At 36.8% G+C, this 13530-nt stretch overlaps 1 protein-coding gene across 7 annotated transcripts in view; it reads left to right on the forward strand.

Annotated features, from left to right (window-relative positions):
- Positions 1-13530, forward strand: part of STXBP4 (syntaxin binding protein 4) — a 163921-nt gene that overhangs the window by 78112 nt on the left and 72279 nt on the right. For 6 of the 7 annotated variants that reach the window (XR_011523092.1, XM_008519740.2, XM_070560749.1 and 3 more), the window contains 3 exons: positions 5683-5859; positions 12724-12840; positions 13324-13373. Coding sequence is in view for 5 of the 7 variants with exons in the window: in XM_008519740.2 (XP_008517962.1) it covers positions 5683-5859; positions 12724-12840; positions 13324-13373 (344 nt within the window). In the remaining 2 variants the exon portion in view is untranslated. Of the gene's footprint in view, positions 1-5682; positions 5860-12723; positions 12841-13323; positions 13374-13530 lie in introns of those variants that run through there. The other variant, XR_011523093.1, reaches the window with a different exon arrangement.

The raw sequence follows: 13530 nt of genomic DNA on the forward strand, positions 1-13530 counted from the left end.
GTGAAGAACACAGTAGGCAGAGTGAGCACTTAGGTGATTTTCACAGTACCTACATGTGAGCAGGTAAAGACATGACTCAGTAATGTGGGGGTGAGGTTGGGAACTAAGGAATAGCTGCAAATACATTGTAAATAAAGACTTCACAGTGCTTACTAACTGGCTAGGTAAGGAGGTGGAGTAGTGGGCTGGATGGACGCGTGGAGGAAGAGTAAGGAAAGAGAAAGGAGAGTGCACATTTCAGAGGCATAGAAAGTTCTCTGGATTAATTTTCTTCCCCAAGTGTGTACATGCTTAAGCGATGAATTGTAGATTCATTCAGGAATTTCTGCAAATTACTTTGAGATCATCCATTGAGAAGAATATTATACATATTTTAATAAACCCAATACGTAAGTTAAGGAAACTAGATAGAGCTTGCTTTTAAACACTTTCCTTCAACAACCCTCTTCCTGTGGTAACCCTTAATCTTTTTCACAAGCTGTAATGGGACCAAGACCAAGAAAGGTTTTCCAATGAGTGAATGTAGGAAGCTGATAAGAGAAGTATTCTTTTGGGCTTGGTAGCTTAAGTTACATTACCCTAAAACATACATCTCTTTGCAGTCTCCTTTTTCTCCTGTCAGCCATTGACATTTTGAAAGATTTACTGATTAGCTTAAAAATTAGAGAACTTCTAAGGTTAGTGATGTGGCTGTGGTAGCCTAATTATAAATGTGCAACTGCAGTTAGTGCTTTTCCTTCTACTTAAGGGAGCATTACAACTCATACCTAGGGAAGAAAAGCTTTTACATAGTCGTCGCTAACATTAAAAAAGACATGCACATTATGTTTCCAAACGACTTCTCTAAAGTTCAATAACTAGTATTACTAAATGAGTGCCTCAGGAAAGCCCTTAATAAATTATCTAGTCTACCTCTCTAATCACATAGGGCATTCTGTATATTTTTTAAAAGCAGTAAGGAGGAACGAGAAAAAAACTGTACCAAGACTTGTAATCGTTTCTTCAGCCCTCTTGTGAGAGTTGTTTTGATCTTATAAAGCAGGTGTTGTTATTTCCCATTATACAGATGAACAAACTGAGTCTTAGAGAATTAGCCAGAAAGTGAAAAAAATCCTAGATCTGAGATTCTGACCTAGGTATAACTCATCTCACACTCATGTTTTTTATTCTATTTCGTGTTGCCTTGTGGGGAGAAAGTGCTGTATGTGGAAAACACACAGCATATTATCTTTCGTCTGAGCTTATACTGCCCTTTATGTGAGTTTATAATGCCCTTTGTCTCAACACAATCACATAGCTAAGTTCAAAGTATTTGTAGCCTATGAAGATTTTCATTAGTTTGAATTATATTTTCAGAGAATAATTTGGTCTCATCTTCCATGAAGATTCATTGTGAAATTGTGAGGTGGAAAATCCTCATTTTACAATGGGACAGTATGAGTTGAAAGCATTTTCTCAGTGTCACCAAAAAAAAGTTGTCAGAGGGGGCCGGCCTGGTTGCTTAGGGGTTAAGTGCACACGTTCCGCTTCGGTGGCCCAGGGTTCGCCGGTTCAGATACTGGGTGCGGACGTGGCACCGCTTGACAAGCCATGCTGTGGTAGGCATCCCACATATAAAGTAGAGGAAGATGGGCACGGATGTTAGATCAGGGCCGGTCTTCCTCAGCAAAAAGGGGAGCATTGGTGGCAGATGTTAGCTCAGGGCTAATCTTCCTCAAAAAAAAAAAAAGTTGTCAGAGATTTGACTTCATACTTCAAGATTCCCTTCTAGTATATTTGCTCATACTGCTTGGTATTAAATAGCATAATGCTTGTGTTGATTTTTCTGATTTACCATTACATCTTAGTTTCTCTCTTTTATTTTCTTTCTAAACTGGATTAATCTCTACCTAATACAAAGTAAATCAGTGACCTGGCTGCAGCATTCACCCTGACGCGATTTCAGACTCATGGTGAAGGACTGAGAAAATTCTGGCTCAGTTGTTACTGACATAGGAGGCTTTACAGTTATTTATTAGAAGACAGCCCAGGAGGAAAAGAAAAAAATGGATTTGTGTGATCCTGTATTGCTCAATACAGCACACTGCTGCTGTCTTTTCTTACCGCTTCCTCTAAGTCATCATTTCAATGCACTAATCTTTTAAACAGCCATTCAGTGAGAATTGGGCTAGAACTTTGCTAAGGGGTCACATTTACCAACCTGACAGTTATACATTTACAAAAGAAATAGCATGAATTTATTCAGCATCAAAACCTCTGCATCTTTTACCACCCGACTACATTTCACACTCTATTACCATCAGTGTACTGTAATGGCTGTATAAATCCCATCCAGATTCTTCATTTAATTAACTAGCATTCTTTGAACAAAAATAAAAGTGCTGTTTTTATAGAGGAATAAAAGCTGCATGAAGTGAGTGTGAAGGAGACAAATCATCAGATTAGTTATTCTTCATTGCAGCTATGGAGAATTCTCTGCCTCTCCTCTTTCTCTTCAGTGACAATATATTTTTTTCTAGCTTGATTGAATGGAAAGCGGGGAACAGTGCACCAGCCTCAAATGGGTTTGCGTATATTGTAATGGCCACATCCTAAGCTCATGCAGGGCTGGGCACTGATGATATTGTCATCTACAAGTGATTTTTTTTTAGCATTTTCTGTAGATGGAGAGAGAGTATGGCATAGTAGCCAAGAGCATGAACTTTCTAACTAGATTGTCTGGATTCAGATCCTAGCTTGGCTGCCTATTAGGTTTGTGATTCTGAGCAAGTTATATAACCTTTCTGTGCTTCAGTTTCCTACCTATTAAGTGAGGATAATAATAGACATACCTCGCCCAGCAGTGTGCGGATTAACTGAGTTGATCCATGTAAAACACTTAGAGTAGTGCCAGCACATACTAAGCCAGTACCTCTTGTATGCACAGCAATAGTCTGATGTGAGGTTGATCCAGCTGTGACCCTGGTGACCATTCATCACCTGGGTTGAACTGACTGATATGACTGATGTGGCTGGGTAGATGTCCCTTTATTTCCCCAGGTATTTCTTTCTAAAAGTATCCTTTTATTATAAGATAATTACTTTAAAAAATAAGGAAGTAAAGTTCTTTTTTTTTAAAGATTTTATTTTTCCGGTATGTAGTTGTATATCATTTTTTTTAGTTGTGGGTCCTTCTAGTTGTGGCATGTGGGACACCACCTCAGCATGGCCTGATGAGCAGTGCCATGTCTGCGCCCAGGATCCAAACTGGCAAAACCCCGGGCCGCTGAAGCGGAGTACACGAACATAAACACTTGGCCATGGGGCCAGCCCCCAAGAAAGTAAAGTTCTTTGAATCCAGGGCACAGTAGGCAGTTGTTGGCCAAATTCTCCATCCTGTACCTGCTGTCAGATTTAGCTTTCTAAGTCACTGTGTTCTCATATCAATTTCTGCTCAGAAGGCTTGAAGACTTCCCCAGGTACAAAGGTTTTGGCTGTCATGCCATTTCTACCAGAGCCTGGCCCTTTCCCTCCCTCTCCCCAACCTTTTTTATCCATTGCTCCCCTGTAAGAAGCATCTACTCCAGTCAAAATTAATCTGGTGCCATTTCTCGAATGTACCACATTCCTTCTTGTCTCTCTTCATTTGTTCACGTTGTTCTTTTTGTCTAACATGCCCTACTCTCTTCCTCCACTTATGTAAGTCATACCTAATGTTCTAAGCTGAGCCGGAAAAGGGAAGGTATCCTTTACCCCCTTTGTATTGTTTATCACATAACATGATTGCAGTAGCTGCTAAGTAAATGTTGTTAATGATGATGAACTATTCTGTTAACCCTACTTTCAAGCTGTATTTGGAATCTAACCACTTCACACCATCACCACCACTGTAACCCTTGTCCAAGCCACAATTATTTTATACCTGTCCCCTTCCTCTTCTCCCTGCTCTACCATTGCCAACCCCCTACAGTCTACTATCAACATGGCAGCAAAAGTAATCCACTTGAACTTTAATTCAGATCATATCACTTCTCTGCTGAGAACCCTCCAATCACTCCCCATCTCGTCCTGAGTAAAACCAAAGTCCTTACAATGGCCTACAAAGCCCCTTAAGATCTACCTCTCCATCGCAACCCCATTCCTGCCTTCACTCCTGTTACCACTTTGCCCTCACGTCCTACCACTCCCTTCCTGGCTCCTACTACTCTCTACTTCTGTCAGACTGGCTTCCTTGCTGTTCTCTGAAGATGCAAGGCATAATCCTATCTCAGGGCCTTTGCACAAACTGTTCTATCTGCCCAGAAAGCTCCTCTTTGGGACATCTTCATGCTCCATCCTTGCTGCAGGTTTCTGATGAAATGTCTTCTCAATGAGATCCTCACTGACAATACCTAATTTACTGTCTCTCTCCCCAAACTGGAGTGTAAATTCTGGGGGACAAGAGGGAGGATTTTTTGTCTATTTTGGTAGGTGCTCTATTCTCAATATCTGAAAGAGAACAAGACACGTAACAAGTACTTAATAGTTATTGAATGTATGGATGAAAAATTGACCCTTAAAAATATGTGCATCTTCCTAACCCTTCCTTCACTTCAAATGTATTTAGGCTCAAACAAAAGCAAGTGTTCTATAATAGCTCTGAGAAAATTAAAATAACCATAGTTGAGTATTAGCCATGACAATTGGAGCAGAAAGTTCCATTGCAGAGAAAAGAGATTTCTGCATCAAGTAAAGAAAAAAAAATGGTTTACAGTATAATCTGCCATGTTAAATCATATTTGTGTCTTAGGAGACTGTCATTGACCCAGCACCAAGATTCATTTTGAGAGAGCAAGTGATTTTGGCCACCTAAGATGGAGAATATAGCTAGTATATAAGAGGGTTTTGTCATCTAGTGGCAGAGTAAAATGGTGAAAAGAGCATTAATGTTGGAGTCAGGCAGACTTGGGTTTAAATTCTTGGCACTACCATGTGTCCTTGGGCAGGTTATGTAACCTCTCTGAACCTCTGTTTGATTCTGGATAAAATGGTTTTTTATAATGCCTTTCTTTCAGTGTTGTTCTAAAGGTTAAATGAGAGAAGACACGTAAAGCACCTGAGATATAACATGTGTTTAATAAATGTCTTGTGAGCATTACATCCTATAGAAGTAGCTATATATTTTGCTACTGAATTCTACCTTTTGGCTTAAATCAAAAGGGAGAAGTAGCAGGTAGACTGATATCTAGAATAAGCGTTTGCTCCTGGGGCTTGTCATGGAGAAGCCCCACAATGCTGTAAGTCTCGCAGCAGTATCTGATGAAGCCACAAGAGCACTCCTGGAATGTGAGCCCGACCACCTACTTGCATTTTGCAGAAGCCTGCTCTTTTTACCTTTTGAACCAATTCTTATTTTTCTATTTTCCATTTTCGATTCTCTTCTACTTCCCTTATCTTCAAAATGTTATGCTAGGTGTGTGCAGTTGGAGATTCCATACTGAAAATTATCCAGGAAATTAACCAAGGGAAAGTCAGATCAGGCAGCTACTCTACGTAATAAAATAACATGAATATTAATGTTCAAATTGAGACATGAGGAACATAGGTATATTGATTAAGTTTTGGAATTAAAACTTCCAGAGGGCAGAAAATATTTTATTTAAACCACTGAAGTATTTTTTTAGCTGTTTTTTTAATTAATGACATTAATTTTGAAATCTTTAGGAAACCAAAGCTGTAGTTGAAGAAACAAGAGCCCTGCGAAGTCGGATTCATCTTGCCGAAGCTGCACAGAGGCAGGCGCACCGAATGGAAATGGACTATGAAGAAGTGATCCGTCTGTTGGAGGCCGAGATTACAGAGCTGAAGGCTCAGCTAGCTGATTATTCTGACCAAAATAAAGTAAGCAAAACAGTCCTCTCTTCTAGTTACCATGGTTTCCTTGCCGTCGTCATGTATCCTGTTTTCATTTTCTTTTCATCTGCACTTCTAAACTAGGTCGGTGTTTGTCTTCTATTATTCAATGATAGGATGATGTATCCTGATGGGGGTCATGTAAAGGTTGTGAGCCTCCCTTTATCCAGATAGCTTTGGAATGGAAAAGCATGTGCCCCAAATTTATTTGGGTCATCGGTCAACATTGTACGGCTCAGGCGTTAAGTCCTGGAACTGTTTAGCATTTCATGGGTTACATTGGTTTTCTCCTTTTGTTTCAAAACTTGCTAATTTGCCTTATGGGGACAGGAGGAGGAGGACAGTCTAGGGATGGGTTTTGCTCTTTGGTTAGAGCACTCAAGAAAGTGTGAAAGTTAAATAATTTTTTGCCCAAGGCCCAAGATAATTAATGGGAAGAAACTGAGTGTGAATTTAGTTTTAATGGAAGATATACTACATTAGGCTCCAATTTCAACAACAAAATACTGAATGCTTTTCAGAAGGCAATGTAAACTTTTTTATGTGTATTTTTTTGTTATGTGATTTTTTTTTATTCAACACATGCTGTGTTCATTGAATAGTCTTCAAAAAACTGTAATAGGTACATTTTTACTTCACTGAAATAAGGTAGAAAATTAAATAAATTGAAACAGATATTTTATAACTTCGTAGAGTTCATTTCTAAACATAACAGGTGGTTATATCTCTAGTCAGTTTTCAAGAGAACATAAAGCAAATTTGAATAATTAATGACTGTTTATTTAAACATAAAAGAGTTAAATTCTTTAAATATACCAAGTAGAAGTGAAACCAGTTTTAGAAAAGGAAAATATAAAGAAAACCTGAAATTTTTTTGGTTAACTCTTAAGAGTCACTGCTTTCTCACTTCTGTCCATTTAAACCAATTTGAAAAGAAGGCTGACGTTCCTGTTAACTTTTGATAATACAAGGTCAAGGGGAAAACGTATTATTTAGAAAGCAACCATACTTACGAATATTACGTACATTTACTATTTTTTGACCCAGTGTTTACATTCTGAAAGCAAATACACATGCTTATGTGATGTGAGTAACTTTAACATGATTCTGAAAATATTTTGGGAATTATAAAAATATGAAAAGCTCTTTTTTATAGTAACTATAGTTACTTTTGGAGGGAAAATGAACAGTCTTTAAAAATACTTTTCCTTTTAAATAATATTATGTTCAAGGAGTTCACATGAATTTATTCCATGGTTTTTTTTTAGGAGTAAGTTATTTGTAGTTCTCTTTTCCAACTCATAGCTGAGAAACATTTTTGTCCTAAGTTGTCTGATAATATAATTAATTCAGCTCTTCTCTTTTTTAGCATAACAGGAATCTCAGACCATCTCTTAATAAGACCCTAAGCTAAGCCCTTAACCTGTCTCTGAAAACAACCTTTTTTTTTCCCCAAAGAAGCGATATTAGACATGGCCATCTCAACATTTTGCAACCCAAAACCAGTGGAGAAAGAGAAGGAAACATTTATATTTTAATTGTTTGAGATTGCTTGAAGAGACGTTGACCAAGATGTTATAGAGTTGGGATTCAAATATTCATTTAAAAACACAGATTCTTTCTGTAACAACGCTTTTATTTTTCATTATAATTTTTCCCTTATCTATTTATTCTCCCTTTTAATTTTTTTTATTCATTTCCAGCGTAACAAATAAAACATTACCAGTACCTTTGAAAACCCACAATGTCCCTCTCCAATTGCATCCCCCTTCTTGCTCTCAGAGTAAACTGCTTTCCTGGATTTAGTGTTGACCAATTTCTTGATAATATATCCATCAACAATATGTTGTTTAGTTTATCCTGTTTATCAACTTTATATAAGTATACTGTATGTATTTTTCTGACTTGCTTTTTTCTTTTTTTTCCAAAAGATTTTACTTTTCCTTTTTCTCCCCAACCCCCCCTAATACATAGTTGTATATTTTAGTTGTGGGTCCTTCTAGTTGTGGCATGTGGGATGCCGTCTAAGCATGGCCTGATGAGCAGTGCCATGTCCGCACCCAGGATCCTAACCGGCAAAACCCTGGGCCACCGAAGTGGAGTCACAAACTTAACCACTCAGCCAAGGGGTCGGCCCCTGACTTGCTTTTTTCACTCAACATTTTATTATTGCAATTCATCTACTTCAAGTTTATAGCTAGTTCATGTCTTTTCATTTCTTGTTTGTCCTCCATTGAATGGATATACTATATACTACAGTATATTTATTCATTCTGTATTTGATGGACAGTCCAATTGTTTCTGTTTTCTTCTGCTATGAATGATGTTGCTAAAAGCATTTTTGTATATATATCCTGCTCCACATGTGTAGCAGTTTCTCTTGGATTCATATCTTGGACTGGAATTGCTAGGTTGAAGGATGATTGATCAACTTTACTAGGTAATGCCTAATTGTTTGAAAGTGCTTGAACCAATTTTTATTCCCACCATTAGTGAGTAAGAATTACGTTTACCCCACATCCTTGCTGACACTTCGTTTTCTTTTACTTTTAATTTTTATCAGTCTAGTAGGTGTCATAAGTGTATCTCATTGTGATTTAATGTGAATTTCCCTGATTACTAATGACTTTGAGCCACTGATGTGCTGGGACCAGCTGGCACAGGCTCACAAGAGATGATAGTGTGCATGTCTTCTCAACTCCATGTTCAATGACACCATCTTGGTCACTTGAACTTAGCCATGGTTGGATTATTTATACCCCAAACATTATAAACTAGCACTTTGCCCCCTGCCCCAGATAGATAGTTGAGCATATATTTATGTATTTGTTAGCCATTTATGTTTCTCTGTGAAATCTCTCTCCCTGTCTTTTAACCATTTTTCCATTGGGTTATTTGCCTTTTCTTATTGATATGTAGTTATTGTTCATATGTTCTGGTTACTAATCCATATTAAGTTATATGTTATTAAAATCTTCCCTGGAATTTATCGCTTGCCCTTTACCCAATGGTGAATTGGGTGAAAGATGTTCTTTAATTTTCATGTAGTCAAATCTATTGATCTTTTCCCTCATGTTTCTTTTTAGAAGTTCTTCCATTCCTAAAGATGTAAAGATATTCTTTTATATTTGCCTGTAAAAGTTTTAAAGTTTTGATCCACCTGTCATTGGTTGTGGCATTGTATGGGGTAAGGATTCATTTTATTCTTTCTTTCTTTATTTTAAATGAATAACCACTTATCCCAGCGCCGTTTATTCAAAAGCATCTTCCCTAATTGATCAGCAGTCATATATCAAGATTTCATGTGTGTTGATCTTTTTGAGGGCATTCTATTCTCTTTCATTGGTCTATTTGTATATTTCTGTGCAAATAACACACTATGTAGATTACTATATGTTTTACAGTAAGTCTTGTTTTCTGATCACTCTACCTAGTTCTTTGTCTTTAAAAGTGTGTTGGCTACATGATCTTTTGGTCTTTTATACTTATTTTAGATTCAGCTTATAAGTTCCACCAAAAATTCATCAAATATATAGATTAATTCGGGAAAATTTTGCATATTTATGATTGAGCCTTTATTTATAAACACCACTGAGGCACAGAAAGGTTAATTGCATTATGGCCAGAGAATCTAATCTATAGGATAACAACTCCAAAATGTGTTGATGGTTGCTTCATGACTTACTGTATGGCTAGTGTTTACAAATGTTCAAAGTGAGCTTTGAAAGAGTTTGCAGTTGTTTGATGAATTGTTTTATATAGTCCACTAGATCAGGGTCGTGAATTGTGGGGTTCAGTTCTTCTCTGGTCCTGTTGATTTCTTTGTCAGAGAAGTGTGTTAAAATCTCCCTTGTGGTTTCTTTTTTAAAATTTTCTTTATATGTTTTGAAGTAATATTTGTAGCTGCATGCAAGTTTGGAATTGTGTTGTCATCCATTTTGAAAATGTTGTGATTCTTCAATCTAGCCATCTTCTCTTCCCCTTAATGCTTATATTTTATTTTTTCCTTTTTCTCCCCAAAGCCCCCCAGTACATAGTTGTATATTCTTCGTTGTGGGTCCTTCTAGTCGTAGCATGTGGGATGCTGCCTCAGCATGGTTTGATGAGCAGTGCCATGTCCGCGCCCAGGATTTGAACCAACGAAACACTGGGCCGCCTGCAGCGGAGCGCACAGACTTAACCACTCGGCCACGGGGCCAGCCCCCCTTAATGCTTATTTTTGATTGATATGAAGATAGTTACACCAGCTTTCTTTCAGTATTTACCTATGTACTTTATCCGTCATTTTACTTTCAGCTTTTCAGTGTCCTTATATTTTAATTGCATATATAGTAAAAAACATGAGCTGGATTTTCCCTTGTTTTACTTTTTTTTTTTTTTTGAGGAAGATTAGCCCTGACCTAACATCTGCTGTCAATCCTCCTCTTTTTGCTGAGGAAGACTGGCCCTCAACTAACATCCATGCCCACCTTCCTCCACTTTGTATGTGGGACGCCTACCACAGCATGGCTTGCCAAGCGGTGCCATGTCCACACCCGGTATCCGAACCAGCGAACCCCAGGCCACCAAAGTGGAACGTGCGGACTTAACCACTGTGCCACCGGGCTGGCCCATTTTACCAGTTTTTGACCTTCAATTGGAAAGATCTTTCCATTTACACTTGTATTTGCTAATGCACTTGGCTTCATTTCTGCCCTCTTCTTTTGTACATTTTGTTTATCCCATGTTTTCTAGTTGCTTTTTCATTTTTTGCCTCTTTTTTGGATTGATTCAGATTTCTCTGAAATGCCCCCCCTCCCCCGTGTCATTTCTTTGCCTCTGCTGGTTTAGAAGTTATACACTCTCTTTCTAATTTATAATGGTTATCTTGGAAGTTTTAACATTCTACTTTAACTTAAATTATAAACTAATCATTAGCTTTCTTCTTCTTTTAAATATTATAAGAACTTTAGAATGTAAATCCAATCATCCCTTCCTACTTAATTTCTATTTTTGTCTGTGTTTTAGTTCTTTCTTGGCTTTTAACACCATAAATTAGACACTATTACAGTTTATTTAGTGCAGTCAACCTTTGTTTAGATAGACCTCATGCTTACCATTTTCTTTGTTTAACATTCTTTCTTGCTTCTCAGACCTTCTTGCTAGAATTATTTCCTTTCTTCCTGAAGTACATCTTTTAGAAATTTGTTTAGTGAGGATCTATTGGTAATAAACTCTCTCATTTTTGTTTGTATGAAACATCTTTATTGAACTCCTGTTCTTGAAATATATTTTTTGCTATATTTAGAATATTAAGTTGGCATTTAATTTCTTTCACTTTTTATTTCATGGTTGTGATATCAGCTGTCAATCTGTCATTTGTTTGCAATTCTGTTGTTTCTTTCGAGATTATTTTAAGATTTATTTTCAATGTTCAGCAGTATAACTGTGATGAGTCATGTATTGACTATTTTTATTTTTGTTGCTTGAGATTCATTTAGCATCCTGATCTGAGGAACATCTTTTGCCATTTCTGGAAAATGCAAAGCAGTTATCCTGAGCTATTTCTTTTTCGTTCTTTCTGGTCTCTCTTGTGTAATTCAGATTGTATGTATGCTAGGTCTTCTGACTATTTTCTCCTTTCCCCCCTCCTCCTTTTGTATTTTCCATTTTTATCTTTCTGCTGTATTATGAGGAGTTTCTTTTCCTCTGTCTTCCAGTTCACCATTCTCTTTTCAACTGTATCTAATTAAATGTTAATCCTGTACATTGAGTTTCTAGTTTAATTATGATTGCATTATTTAAAGTTGATTTTTTTTTTATCATCTGGATCAATTTTGATAGTTTCTTGTCCCTCTATTGTGCTTTCAATTTCTTCTTAATTATTAAAACATGTTAAATATCACCACTCTATATCTGCTTACTCCACTGTTAGCTGTCTTCATAGAGCTGACCCTGTGATTTGTTTCCTTCAGCTGACTTTTTATTCTTGGTAGCTTATTTCCTGAAGTCATATTCATTTGACATGTTTTACATGAGAATTCTTTGAGATCTGAGTTTGGAAAATATCCATCCAGAGAAGTTTTGTGTTTGCTTCTACCAGCCTGGGACAATTTAAATTAAATTTTCAGCTTATGAATTTACAGGCCACAGAGGTAATATAAATTCTGACCTCAAATCTGTGTGAGTGGGGCGTGTGGTTAGCAATTATTCAGGAGAGACTTTTTTTACCCACTCACCACAGCCAAAATCAAAACTCTGTTTACCTCTGTGAGGTTTCTTTATTCCTAGTTCACCCATTAAAGTTCTCCCATTTGCCATTTGCAACTGATGAAACCCCAAGCTGTCGGCTGCCAGAGATCAACATATACCCTCAAAGCAAATTATGCCACAATGCATTCTTACTCCAGTGGGTTCACTCGGCATCGCTATTGCTTGTCTTCGTGGAATTCTTTTGCTGTCCATGGAATTCTTTTACTTCTCTGCTAGCTTGGCTTTACGTTGGATTATATTACATTAAATATATGTGTATATCTTGAGCATTTTTGGTTGTGCCATGGTGGTCAGGGTTTCTGTCAACATCTGGTAAGCCATCTTGCCAAAAAACACTATAAACTAATTTAAATGTATTTTACTATAACAAGCAATAAAGTCATATGCAGCTTGTCTCATAAAATTTGTAGCATCCCTGTGCAGTTTAACTTTTAAATATGCAATTAGTCAGGTACCTCCAAGATCAGAAGATGTGTACAGTAAGAGAGAAAATAAATAATATGGTATTGTTGGATATTAGTTAATAAAAGCTGAAAATAGGAGCCACTGGTGTAAAATTGAAGAAATGTGTAAGACACTCCTTTTGACATCTCTGAATAGGAAAGTGTGCAGGAGTTAAGAAAGAGAATCACAGTACTTGACTGCCAATTGCGAAAGTCGGAAATGGCTCGAAAAACTTTTGAGGCATCCACTGAAAAGCTTCTTCATTTTGTAGAGGTAAATCTTCCTGTTACATTACTTTATTCCCATTTTTAAGAAATGTATAGGCAACTGATATATAGATAATATCACAGTGTTTGGTGGCTATAGAAACGTTCTCTGGGCTCAAAACAGCAACGGTGACTTAGAGTCAGATTTAGATAATGGAAAGACCAACTAACATATAGATTGTTAGGAAAATAATTGAGACAAAGTAACATGTTGCCAAAACATACTGTGTTTTAATGAACACTTTCCTAAAATTCTTGATACTCGGTAAACATAGTTTGATATTGACCCTATAAAGAAATGTTTCTATAGCTATTACATTTCTGAGTAGAATTGCATGTTAATGTAATTGCTTTTTTCCCCACATAACAGAAACACCTTTTTAATCAATTAGAGGGGAGGGGTAGGTTATACATATTAATTAAGCAAGAAAAGAAATTTTAAAAAACTATCAACCTTATTTATCTCCTTCATTATCTTGTTTGTCACTAGGCTGTTCAAGAAGTATTTTCTGATAATTCTGCTTCTTTATCAAATTTAAGGTAAGAATATTTAAGTGCTTTCTGCAGAGTATGGCCACTGATTCTATTTTTCATCTGGTAATTGTGACTAAAATATTAAAATCTCTTAAATAGTCTTAGGATGCCACATAACTTTTGGATACCATTCTTTAATGTCTTGTGGAAATAGATACAAGGA

The sequence above is a fragment of the Equus przewalskii genome, chromosome 10, assembly GCF_037783145.1.
Source record: "Equus przewalskii isolate Varuska chromosome 10, EquPr2, whole genome shotgun sequence".
In the NCBI taxonomy this organism is placed as follows: Eukaryota; Metazoa; Chordata; class Mammalia; order Perissodactyla; family Equidae; genus Equus; species Equus przewalskii.